At 50.8% G+C, this 12178-nt stretch overlaps 1 protein-coding gene across 1 annotated transcript; it reads right to left on the bottom strand.

Moving 5' to 3' along the window:
* Window positions 1-288: 288 nt before the first annotated feature.
* Window positions 289-11261, bottom strand: mxra5a (matrix-remodelling associated 5a). Its single transcript, XM_029142905.3, has 8 exons — window positions 10627-11261; window positions 10081-10293; window positions 9820-9949; window positions 9334-9724; window positions 5505-9236; window positions 4069-4987; window positions 3673-3996; window positions 289-2552 (listed from the first exon to the last, which is right to left on the bottom strand). Exons 2-8 carry the CDS (start codon window positions 10263-10265, stop codon window positions 965-967), a joined length of 7269 nt encoding a protein of 2422 aa, XP_028998738.1. The 5' UTR covers window positions 10266-10293; window positions 10627-11261; the 3' UTR covers window positions 289-964.
* Window positions 11262-12178: the final 917 nt, after the last annotated feature.

The raw sequence follows: 12178 nt of genomic DNA, 5'->3' as shown, positions 1-12178 counted from the left end.
ATTAAAGTTATTCTTGTTCCTCTGCTGTTGCATAGGTCTAATTATTGAAGCCACTACAGTCAGTTGATTGTTTTTACCATAACACCCACTTTGAATCCTTTACACATAAACTGTGATTATTCCATGTTGTGGTGGTGTGGAGAGGCAGGTGCTACCTGCTGGTGAATATATTCTCCCGTTGTCATGAGGAATGTTATTGAAACTTGATTCACTTATTGTGGCCTACATCATCTATGATGCAAAAAACACCTGTCAGCTTTTTTAAATCTACCAAATACGTATTCAAAGCACCATCGAAAAGTTTTAATGAAATAATGACTTCCTTGTGACACTCTTTACATTAAAACATTGAAGCCGCTTTGACCTAGGCAGTTGCTTGGGCATACAGTACTATACACACAATGCGGCGCTGCATCGCACCACGGCAGGCCTGGGGGCGTCCACTCGGGACGTATGTGCTATTTGCTTACCTGCACCTTCTGATACAGAGAGAAAAAAAGGAAAGGGACCATACTGGGAGTAGTGAAGTCATAATATCCCTATATATAGTAACCATAAATAACATAAACCCACTCACTTGGCACCTTAAGACTGGCTCACAGACCCCGGTGCAATAACTCCACTCAATAGTTACTGTACCTGCATGTTATAAATTATCTCATTTTTGGACCGAGTGCATACACTTAAAAAGTTATAAATCCATAGACGCTCGTGAGCAGTTTTCCAGTGGCTGAGTGCAAGATGTGCTAATTAACACATGCTGGTCGACTGCAGGAGTCCAGTTTAAACTCAGCACTCTGGTGTTGGGTCCAAATATTAAACCATGTCATGAACTTAAGTACTGGACACAACCGGTAGTGTTGATCGGGGTCATTTTACCTCACTGTCAAAAGGGGCAGCACAGTCCATGTGTGAATCGTCAACACACTGTCTATAGCAAAGATTGTAATCATTTATCAGTTCATCAGAACACATTGAGGAATGTAGTTTTGGAGTCTATGCCCACCGCATTCCTGGCTGTGCACCGGTAGACGCCTGCATCTCTCTGTGTCGGGTTCTGGATGATGAGGGAGCCTTGAGGATGGAGGTACTTGTTTCCAAAGATGCGTGGCTGCGCGCTGACAGCCAGACGGGTCTTGTCGGGCGTTTCCCAGGCCAGCTCCACCTTAGGGACCCCGGTGGCTACGCAGTTCAGCTGAATGGCCACTCCACGTTTAGCGTAGGTCACCGAGGGGGGGGCGCTGGTGATTCGAGGTGGGTATGTGACCACAGCTACAGAAACCGAATGCAAGGAGCTGCCGTACTCATTTGCAGCTCTGCAGTTATATGTCCCCCGATCATAGACTGAGGCTTGTTGGACTGAAAGTGTCCCATTTGTGTGTACCGAATATCGTCCGGCTCGCTGAGCCTTGTTCAGGACAGCCCCACTGGGGAGGGTCCATGTTAGTCTGAGCGGTTCACCACTGGTCATGCAATGCAGTAAAAGCGTATCACCATTCATGACGCTGACAGGAGAGTTGTACCTGTTGCTGATCTCTGGTTTTCTACCTGGAGACAAGTTAATTGATTGTTCCACAAGCCTTCCAGAATGCTGCCCCCGGCACCTATAGATCCCACTTTCGCCAACAGAGGGGTTAGTGATGATCAAAGAGCCATCGGGCCGGTGAAAAAACTTGGAAGATCTGGCCCCCCTAAGCAAAGGTGTGCCGTTGGGCAGGACCCAAGTGACGTGAGACAGTCTTAGATCCTCAAGGGAGCAATTCAATGTCATGGCCTTGCCCACTGTCAGCGACAGACTGTCTGCTTTGGGATCTGTAATATGTGGCCTCCTGACATCTTTTACGTCCAAGTTCACCACCAGCCGGACCTCCCCTCCTTCATTACGGGCAATGCAAACCATTTGCCCAGAGTCTGTCCTCTTCGGTGACCGGATCTCCAGGGTCCCGTTGGGGTGAACTGTCATTCTGTTGCTGTAGTATGGAGCGGGGAGGATCACGTTTCCAGGCAAAACCCACATTATGCGAGGAGTGGGGGTTCCTTTCGCCACACAGTCCACAAGCGCCTGTTGATCCTGGGCTGCGCTGATCTTGATGGTATTGGCCGTTCCCCTCAAGCCGTTGATCACTGGAGGAGTTAACAGGACCTCGAGCCTGATGACCGTTTGGTCTTGTCCTGCGTTGTTCTTTGCTATGCAGGTGTAGTTACCCCCATCAAAGCGTTGGACCTTTTGAACAACCAGTGTTCCATCGCCCAAGACCTGGTATTTGTCTGAGGCAGAGGACACCACCCTGTTGGTGGGTGATATCCACGTGGTGAGCGGGGTCGGTTCCCCCTTCGCGCTACATCTTAGTTTAACAGTCTCACCATAGAAAACCTTCAAGATCTTTGGGTCTTTGTTCTGGATTTGTGGTGGGGAACTTGCAGCTTTGACCTTGACTCGCACCTTCATCTCATCTTTGCCCAGTTGGTTTTCAGCATAGCAGGTGTAGTCACCTTCTTCTGGCAGACCCACGTCGTTGAAATACAGAGTCCCATTGTCAAAGACCACGTACCTACAGGGAACAGAGGGAAGGGAAGAGAGGCATGGAGAAGGTCGTTATGCTCCTGAAACTGAACATGTTTATTAGATTCCATAGGTAACTAGTATAGATTGTTAATGGTACACAGTGGAGGCAGGTGAGTTTCTTCTGCGCTCATTCAGCTGTAGAGTGTCAGAAAGAGTTGCCCAACATTAATAGACCGACACGCAGTATTTACAGCTTGCCCCATGTGTCACACAGGATACAATAAATGCAGCTGAAATATGAAGGAGTTTTTGTATTGTAGCAGCACATGCCAGAATTGCTTCTTGAAGTAATTTTCTGTGGAAGTGAAGAGTCATTAATCTTACGCTGCTGTGCTGCCACTGTAGCCGCGAACGGCCTCCACTGCTGTAGAGTTTTGGAGTATTTCCAATAAATCATCTCACTTTTAATTTGATGAGGTAATGATGTGGACATTTCCAACGCATCTTTAAATGTCTGAATTGTTTAACTGTACTGTAGGTTTAACATTAAGCAGGACCCTTTTTTGAACTTGACTTGACTGGGTTTGTTTGAAGTCCTGTTTACCTGAAGGGGGTTATCTAACAGCAATGCATCAAGGCTGAGTGTGTGTGTGTGTGTGTGTGTGGTTGAGGTTGAAAGGACATGTATGTTTTTAGTGGTGGTGGGGGGGGTTTCTGGGTCCCAGCCAGTGGCTAATTGCAATGGTTGTGTCCCCACTCTGCTGGTATAGAGAGTAACAATATGTCACCTCTGCACATAATGTATATACAGCATTTATACAGGCAACATTTACAGTGAGTTTGACTGTTTTTCGTGTATGTGCGTATGTGTGTGTACACGTGTGTGTATGTGTGTCCCTTAAGCAAACAATAAACTTAAGTACAACAATAATAAAGAGATGTTCAACATGAGCACTGTGTCTTTCTTCATTTCCTTTAATCCGAAATGTTTTCTTATCTCAGCCTTATGATGAAAGCACTGTTAACTTTCTCATTGTCCATCTTAGCTTGTACTGTATTTGTTACTCTACGCTGTTACACTTCCTGTTTTTAGTCTTTGTAATCTACGCCTTGTCAGCCAAGGTTCTGGTTACATGGTGATGTAACAAAGTGTCTGTGACTTGTACCTCCTGGTGCGTCCTCCACTGGCGCCTCCCCTCTGTTTGAGGTCGACCATGGTGCCGTCGGGCAGGGCCCAGCTGATCTCAGGGTTGGGGTGCCCCGAGGCCACGCAGTCTACCTTCAAGTCTCCCCCGTACACCACTTCCTGTCTGGATCGATGCTGCTTGTGCTCGATCTTGGCTGGCCCAGTCAGCACGTTGGCCCGCAGCACAACGTAGTCATCCCCCATCTTGTTGCGTGCCACACACAGGTAGTCACCACTGTCCTTGTCGGTTACTGAGTGAATGGTTAAGGTGCCATTGTGGAAAACTTTGATCCTAGAGTCAAAACTGCAAACAGGTAAAGGAGCTCTTAATATCCAGACAGTTAAACAATGACTGACGTGTGAATCTTAAACGTACCTATACTGCGCATCCACCAGCTTCTTAGAGGGAGTCCTCCAGATGATCTGGGGGTGTGGGGCTCCTGTTGCCATGCAGTTCAGCAGCAGCTTCCCTCCGTAGGTCACATCCGTCCTCTCGGAGGATGATAAGGTGATACGAGCCTTGGAAGTTGAGAGTTCTCTCTTTATGCTCAAGATCACGGTTCTCCTGCTCGAAGCCACTGCATTACTGGCAGCACACTCGTACTTCCCGGCGTTTCCCGGTCCGACCCCTCGAATGTAGAGGGTCCCATTGGGAAAGACGATAAAGTTGCGTCCAGTGGCAAACTGGGAGGCTGCGAGTTGGGTGCCGTCAGGTGTGATCCAGCGGATCGCGGGCCTGGGGGTTCCTGTGGCCGAGCAGCTGATGTAGGCGGTGCCAGTTTCCGGAACACTGATGTTCTCGTGCCGCGGCTGCTGGATCACAGGCGGCAGTGCTGCGACAGACAGGTGGACTGACGCGCTGTCGACTCCAGCTACGCTTCTTCCAATGCACTTATACGTCCCCCTGTCCGTGAAGGTGGCATGGCTGATCCGAAGGGTTCCGTTGAGAAAGGCGGTCACGCGGCGCTGGGCCGACACACCAAAGGGCGAAGCAGTCATGTGACTGTAGTTAGGGAGAACCCACGTGACTCTAGGCGTAGGGTGTCCCTCCACTTTACACTCCAAGTCCACTTTGTCGCCTAGATTTACTGTGACGTCTCTGGTTTGAGTCTGGAGCACGCGTGGAGGCTGAGACAGAACCACCAGGTTCACCAGCATCCTGTCTGAACCAAACTGGTTCTGAACCATGCAAAGGTACTGACCCTCGTCGATGGGCTGTGCGTTCCTGATGATAAACGTCCCATTTGGGTGCACTTCGAACCTCTGCACCCTGGTGTTCTGAGCAATACTCGCACCTGTATGAATGGAAAGAGACAGGTTGAGTCATCATTCCTCGCTTTAAAAGTCACATTACATTAAAGGGATTGTTCCAAGGGAAAGTTTAGCTCCAATGAATAAGAGCCTTGTAAGTATGTAGAGATGCATGAATGGATGGACAGATGGATAGATAACACAATCTGAAGTAATCTGGTAAACAAATGAAACGTTATAATCTTGTCACGCTCTCATTCTCATCCTCATTGTTCTTTGAGGTCGTCTGAGTCTTTCAATATGCTGCTCTGTTTACTAAACTCATCCGCTGTTTGATACTCGTAACATTTCAATGCAGACATCTTTGAAAACTGTTTATATCTGTTGCTTGTGATTGCATGCTTCAGTATCAGCATCTGTGACCTGTCAAAATATTGTGTGGGTTAATAAACACTGTGATTAACTTCTATTTCCCAAATGATAATATTTAAAATATCTATTTTCCACGACTGGACTCTAAGCTGCGTTCAAAGCTGCGTTAAGAGATTGAGTCATACATACCAGTTGCTACTTTGGTCCATGACAGGAAGGGCATTGGCTGGCCTTCAGCCTTGCAGGGAAGCTGAGCATCTGTTTCTGCTTTCACCGTGAAATTCTGGAAATTGCTCTTACGTATTCTTGGCTTCCCTCTGGTAACAGATCCTCGCCCAGGTAGCTGGTGCGTTCTGGACACATCCTGAGTGGTCATCAGCACTTCCTCTCTGAACCCATTAGTTTGGATCGCAGTAATTGTCGGGGCGGGAGTGGCCGGCTGCTTGATTGTGCGGACGCTGCTCAGCTGTACGGCCGGTGAGGTCTGCTCGCGCTGAGGGGACTGGGTCGTTCTCCTGGGTTCTGCTGTGGTGATGATGGTGCTGAGTTGCTGGTCCGGACTATGGCTGACTGTAAAGCTGGGAGCCTCCTCTGTGGTGGTTCTCAGCACAAGAATTGTGTAGGAGGGCTTTGTTGATGAGGTTGCTATGAGGTTCTTAGTAGTACCACCCTCAGCTGTAGTTTCTGAGGCAGCGCTTGAGCTTGTAGTTTGACTGGAACTATAATATTGTTCAGTCATTGAAGGTTTCTTTGAGACAGCCGGTTCGGCCTCTGAAACCACGCTCGTAATGAGGTCAGCTGAAGTGTACTCCTGCCTGATCAGTGCCGGGGCTGAGGCAGACGGGGTTGGTGCAAGCCTCCTTTCGCCCGTGGGCGTGTGCGGATGCTCGGACGGACTGACCTCAACATCTGTTTGCACTTCTGCTGCGGTGTGAAACCCCCCAGAGGAAAACTCAGACTGTGGCACAGGTGAGATGTCTCCTGTAACACTCCCGCTTTGTGTCTCCTCTACGGCTTTGACGGGCGGATGCCGAGCGGTCGGTGCGACCGTGTCCGGACTCCCTGAAGCTGTTTGGGAGCTCGTGTTTCCGTGACCCAGTCCTGGAGCGGCCGCTGGAAACGCTGCCGCTGCTGCTGACGTGCTTCTGAGCAGCGGTTTGGCCGAGGGGAGAACGCTGCTCAGGGGAAAATCTGGTGTCGGCGAGGGTTTGGTGGCCGCCCCGCTGTCATGCCTGGAGACTGTGCTTTCTTTATGACTCAGCCTGCCTGATGATACCGCTTGGCCGCTGCTAAATGGAACGGCAGTATTGAAGTTGGCCGTTGTATCTTCTAATGCTCCTATATTTAGCGGCGCAGGGGCAGTGGTCCTCAGCGTTGCTAAGGGAGCGCCCGCAGGTGTGGTTTTCCTCAGCTTTTGTTTCTTTCGGTTCGGCCGGTTCCTCCGGCCTCCGTTCCGTCTCCTGGAGTTGCGTGATTGTCCCTCGGGGCGCCTCGTCTTCGCATCAGCGACTGCACGTGAAGTCGCTGGAAGCGCTGTGGTGAGAAATGGCCGAGGCGGCGAATAATCAAGTGCTGTGTCCTTTGGCTCCGTCTGCGGTTTCGATGTTGCGACCTCACCATTAAATTTTCCATCCCCGTCTTTGATCGCCTCTGACTCATTCGGGCTGAATGAGGGAATACTCTGACCTGCATTTGACGTGCGTTGATTTGAGCTGGCAGCGCTGAGCTTTTCCCCGTTCTCACCCCGCTCCGATGCTTCGGGCCCGTCAGCTGTTTCGACTCCTTTGACATCAGTGTTTTCGCCGCGATTCTCTTGCAGAAAAGACGCCGTGCTGCTGCTGCTGCTGCTGCTTGCGCTGTTTGTGTTGGCCTGCCAGACAGTGACAGCATGTAGGGGAGCAGATGTGGACTGTGGGAGGGAAAACGCACCGTTTGAAATGTGTTGCTCCAAGTTTGTATTCTGGGCTGTGTGCGTTTGTGTCTCTACTGTAGTATGTGAGATGTGTGCGTGTGGACTGTTTGATGTCGTCTCACTCATGTCATATGCGATGAAGCTAGTGGACTCATCATGTGCATCCTCGCCTTGTGTACTGTGTGTATTTATTTGTGTGGGCGACACTGGAGCGTGTTGTGTTGTTAAGTAATCCTGGCCCTCCGTCTCCGGCACAGTCACGCCATCTGATGACCCCTCAACAGTCTCCTGAGACTGTGTTGCCTGTTGTGTCAGCCTGCTCTCGGTCGTTGGCTGTGGAACTGGGAGCGGTGTCGCAGCATTCGGAGCGTTCCTGTCCCGGATCTTGGCCAGGATGTCGGCCCATTTCTCCGGGTTTATTTTACTCTTTGACATATTAACTCTCCTCCTGGTCCCCAGAATTTTCCTGTCTTCGACATGAGGTCCCGTGGGCTTTCTCCGCCACGCATTCCTCGCTAATGGATGGACGCCCCTCCTTCCTGCAGGGGCACCTCCAATCATCCTCTTTTTCCAAGGATCCAGGCTGTTTATTGGAGCCCCCTCCTGAGCAGCGCCATTGTCCCCTGATGCCTCCTCTAATTCCTGCGTGGGGACTTTAATCTTTGTGTTGACCCCTGAGGCCGACTGGGGTCCTGCTGCAAACCTCCTCAAAGGCCTTATTAGCCCTTTATTTCTGATGACAGTGAGTTTTGCAGCCAGTGTGTCCACGCCATGCTGGTTCATGGCAATGCATTTGTAATAACCACTGTCTGGGACCTGAGCGTGTGGAATATGTAAAGTGCCATTGGAATAGACCACAGCTCTGGACGAGTTGGCCTGGAAACTGACTATTTTGCTGCTTGGTAGAATCCAATTAATCTCGGCGTCAGGGGAGCCTGATGCCGTGCAGGGAAGGTAGACGGGGCTTCCTGAGACTTTCTCAATAGGTTTAATTGAAGTTCCCTCCCCTGGTGAGGGACTGGATGATTCCTGCACCGTCAGATGAAACGGCAGGACGGCGAGGTCTCCATGAACCTTAGCAATGCAGTAGTACGTTCCTGCATCTCTGTGGCTGACAGATTTAATAACCAGCCGTCCATCACTGGAAACTGACACCTTATTGTCTGTGCTGCTGTATGGGGCCTCCACTTTGGAGCCGTCTGGAAGCCTCCACTGCACAACAGCTTGTCCAGAGCTGTGCACATCACAGCTCATCTGACTGGGGCTTCCCAGGACGGCACTCAGCGCCTGACGAGTAGTGTTTACTGACTGGATCATGACCCAGGCCCTGTTCTGTCTCCGCACTAGCTCTGCCTCTAACGTCTCGGTAAAGTCGGTGCTCAGGATTAATTTCACCATCTTGGCTGTTGACTGAAGTCGGTTCAGTTGGAGGTCTGCAGGCGGCTGCATCAGCCACGTCGGCTGGGCCGTGATGTGAGCTCTGACGCCTGTGTAATACAGGGCGTCCTTGTCAGAGTCCTGTGTGTACACGTAGGTCGGATGAGGGTCTTTGTTCAGCATGATCCCCCTTTTAAGATGGGCTGGCACGCTGCTGTAATATGCAATCAGCTTCCACAGTTGCTCATACTTTTCTCTGTCGACGGGACAGCTAAGATCCACTGACAAAGACAGATTGGAAACCAACTGGTCCTGGCTGACTTGTTCCCAGCTGGTCCTGGTGTCTCTGGGTTCGCCAAGGCTACACTGCAGATCCACCTGATTCCCGTGTTCATCAGACAGGCCCAGGGAAATCTTTCCAAATGGTTCTCTGAATTCTTCAGTGGCCATGACCTCGCTCTCATCATCCTCTGGTTTAAGAGTCCGATCAGGGGAGGAGCTGATGACAGGACTGCTGCACATCAGCTTTTCCAAAGCCTGGAGCTCTTTGTTGTGCAGGTGCCTGGGAGAGGAGCACATAGGACACAGCTGGCCACCAGGAAGGGCCCGGTCCTTTTTACACTTCAGAACCCCTGAAATGAAATCACGAAGCATTCTTAAATGATCAATGTTACAGTGAACACACTGTGATCCAGGGTTAACCAGAGCTGTGGAGAAATGTCTGATCACCTGGTGCCGTTTTATCCCAGTCATGGAGCCACCTCATGTTGCAATCACAGGTCCACGGGTTCCCATGCAGATACAGGTTCTCCAGCTGAGGCATGGCGGTCAGCATCCCGGAGGGCAGTGATGTCAGTCCATTGTCCGACAGGTAGAGGTGTCTCAGGGTTGAGGTGTGGAAGAAGCCCATCAGAGTGAAGGTGGTGAAGGTGGCTGGGTGCAGCTGCTGGAGCCGGTTGCCTTCCAGCTGCAGCAGGCGCAGGGACGTGAGGCCCTGGAAGGCATCCGGGTGGATGAACTCCAGCCGATTGTGATCCAGGTGTAACCGGGCCAGAGACCACAGTCCTAGAAAGGTGTTCCTGTTGATCTCCTTCACCTTGTTGTAGCTAATCTTCAACATCTAAGCAAATGAGACGCAAAAATAAAGTCACTTATAGTAATGAATTTGCTGCTTCCTCATCCATTCATTAATGTATTGTGGGTTGCCAAGTTTACCTGTAGTGAAATGAGGTCCTTGAACGCCCCATCTGGTAGGCTGTGGATGTTATTTCCATGGACCATCAGAAGCTCCAGCTTCCTCAGACCACCCAGTGACCTGTCTGTGATCGCATTAATGCTGTTGAACCTGAAACAACACAACAAATAAAGCGAGAGCCACCTGTTCCGCTCAGCTGACGCCGAGCCTGGAGATTCATCTGGCCGAGGCGTTAATCGAACGCCTGTTCGTACAGTACAGAACAAAGAGGCACGACTGACCCCAGGTTCATGCGTTCCACATGTCTGGACACGGTGGTGGGGATGCTGGGGAGGGAGCGGAAGGTGCAGTGCAGCTCGGTGGGCTGAGGGCAGGAGCAGGACCGGGGGCAGGGGCCGGAGGAAACAGCAGGCAGGCTCATCAGCACCAGCAGGGAGCCGAGGACGCACGCGCCACGGAGCCCCATCTTCGCGTTTAAGCAGGAGTTACTGCAGCTGCAACAACCGCGATAATATGACACGGACATTATCATATCAGCAGTGTTAATATTAGGATCTTATATTTATTTTAATAGCTTTAATCGTTTGCATCGAACCAACTCCAGAGAGGCTGAAACACCGACTGCCTTTTAAATATATTCTGGACCGGCACCAACGAACAATCTTAGATTACAATCGAATAATTCTTCGGGATAAACGTAATTTGCCGCAGCGCTGATGCGAGTTCGGCTCAAGTTTAGCAGGTAACTCTGCGTGAACGGCGCTGGAGCGACTCGTTCACCTACAGTGGTTTTCATTTAAATTAATGCCCGTGTCAATTTCGCCTACCTCAGATCCTCGAGAGCGCGTCTCTGTGGAAGGTCTTATTTTCCATGTCAACACAGATAAAGTCGGGAAACGCGCAGGTGAAGTTAAAAAAAGGCAAATAACGATTTAAAAGAAAGAAAGTTTAGCAATAATTGAGCACAGATGGAAACAATGCAAACTATGTATGTAAGTGCTGGATGTGAGTGCGCCGCGTGAAGCTCTGTGAAGAACTGAAGCCCAGTCTCCGGCGCGCGCTCTAGAGACGCGACAGGAGGAGCCACAAGTTTGACCGGAGGAGGCAGAGGAGCGATCCAGCGCGTTTCTGCCGGGACCCGACTGAGAATACCGCAGAGTAATGTTACCACAGAACGCTGACGGTCTCCAGACGCGCCGGGACGCGGAAAAAAGAGGAATCAAGTGCCGACGCAACCTGGGGCGGATGTTGCTGTAGGTTTTTCTCCCCAAAAGACCAAAACGAGTGTGACGTTTGACTCTTGGCCTAATTCTGCCCATGGTGGCCCGGTTTAGTGTTGCTTGTGTCTCAAACGGTTCCATGTTGGTCTTTAGGACGTCGTGATGCTCAGTGGTTCCACAGGTCATGATGTTTTGGCCTGTGTTGAGCTGTGAGTTCACCTGTAAACTGGTCGGCTCTTTCCTCTATCTGTGACTTTAAAGAGCGGATTCAAAGCCCTTTCATTAACACACACCCACACACACACACACACACACACACACACACACACACACACACACACACACACACACACACACACACACACACACACACACAGCACGGCAAATATCTGATATACGCTCAGATCTGATCCCAGAGCTGTTCTGTGCCTGCTCTGCTATTTATGTTGCTGCTCGGTCGATGATTGATTCCTGCTCATCACAGAAACGCCGGTGTTGCTGTTGGCTTTGGCCCGAGCATCCCTCTGAAGTCCTCCGTCACCTAAGTGGCGCGGCCCAGACGCTGGCAGCGGCTGAGTCCCAGCTTTATGGCAGTATTTGATTTGGAGAGTGGAAAAGGTGGATTGCGGAGGTGGAGCCGGTGCTCTGACGCTCCGTCAACAAATATGCCGCATTCCAACACACACACGATCATTAAGCCCTTCCAGTGAAATTAGACTTGAAAAGAGCCAGAGCCGAGTGGTTACATTAATATATCCTGTTTGTGTGTGTGTGTGTGTGTGTGTGTGTTTGTGTGTGTGTGTGTGTGTGTGTGTGTGTGTGTGTGTGTGTGTGTGTGTGTGTGTGTGTGTGTGGGAGTGAAGCGGAAGCCTGTGAGTCAGGCCTCTTACAGTAGATGGACGAGCATTTAAACACAGAGTCCTGTTCTCCTGAACTCATCCGTGTTCCAGAACCTGGTTCCAGCAGCTGGAGGAGCTGCTGATGAGCCGCTCTCTGAGCAGCTGCCGAGCACAGCGGAGCGTTCAGCAGCTCTGTTTACCGACGCATCTGCCTCCGCTTCCGTCGGGTCCAGGTTCAGCCCGGTCCGCGGCGCCGACCCCGACACCGGAGCGTCTCCTCCTGCAGCTGGAACGAGCTGTAGCGTCGCATATCTCAGCGA

Source organism: Betta splendens, chromosome 2 (assembly GCF_900634795.4).
Source record: "Betta splendens chromosome 2, fBetSpl5.4, whole genome shotgun sequence".
Taxonomy (NCBI): Eukaryota; Metazoa; Chordata; class Actinopteri; order Anabantiformes; family Osphronemidae; genus Betta; species Betta splendens.
Note: the sequence above shows the minus strand (reverse complement) of the source record. Positions and strands in the feature narration are given on the sequence as shown.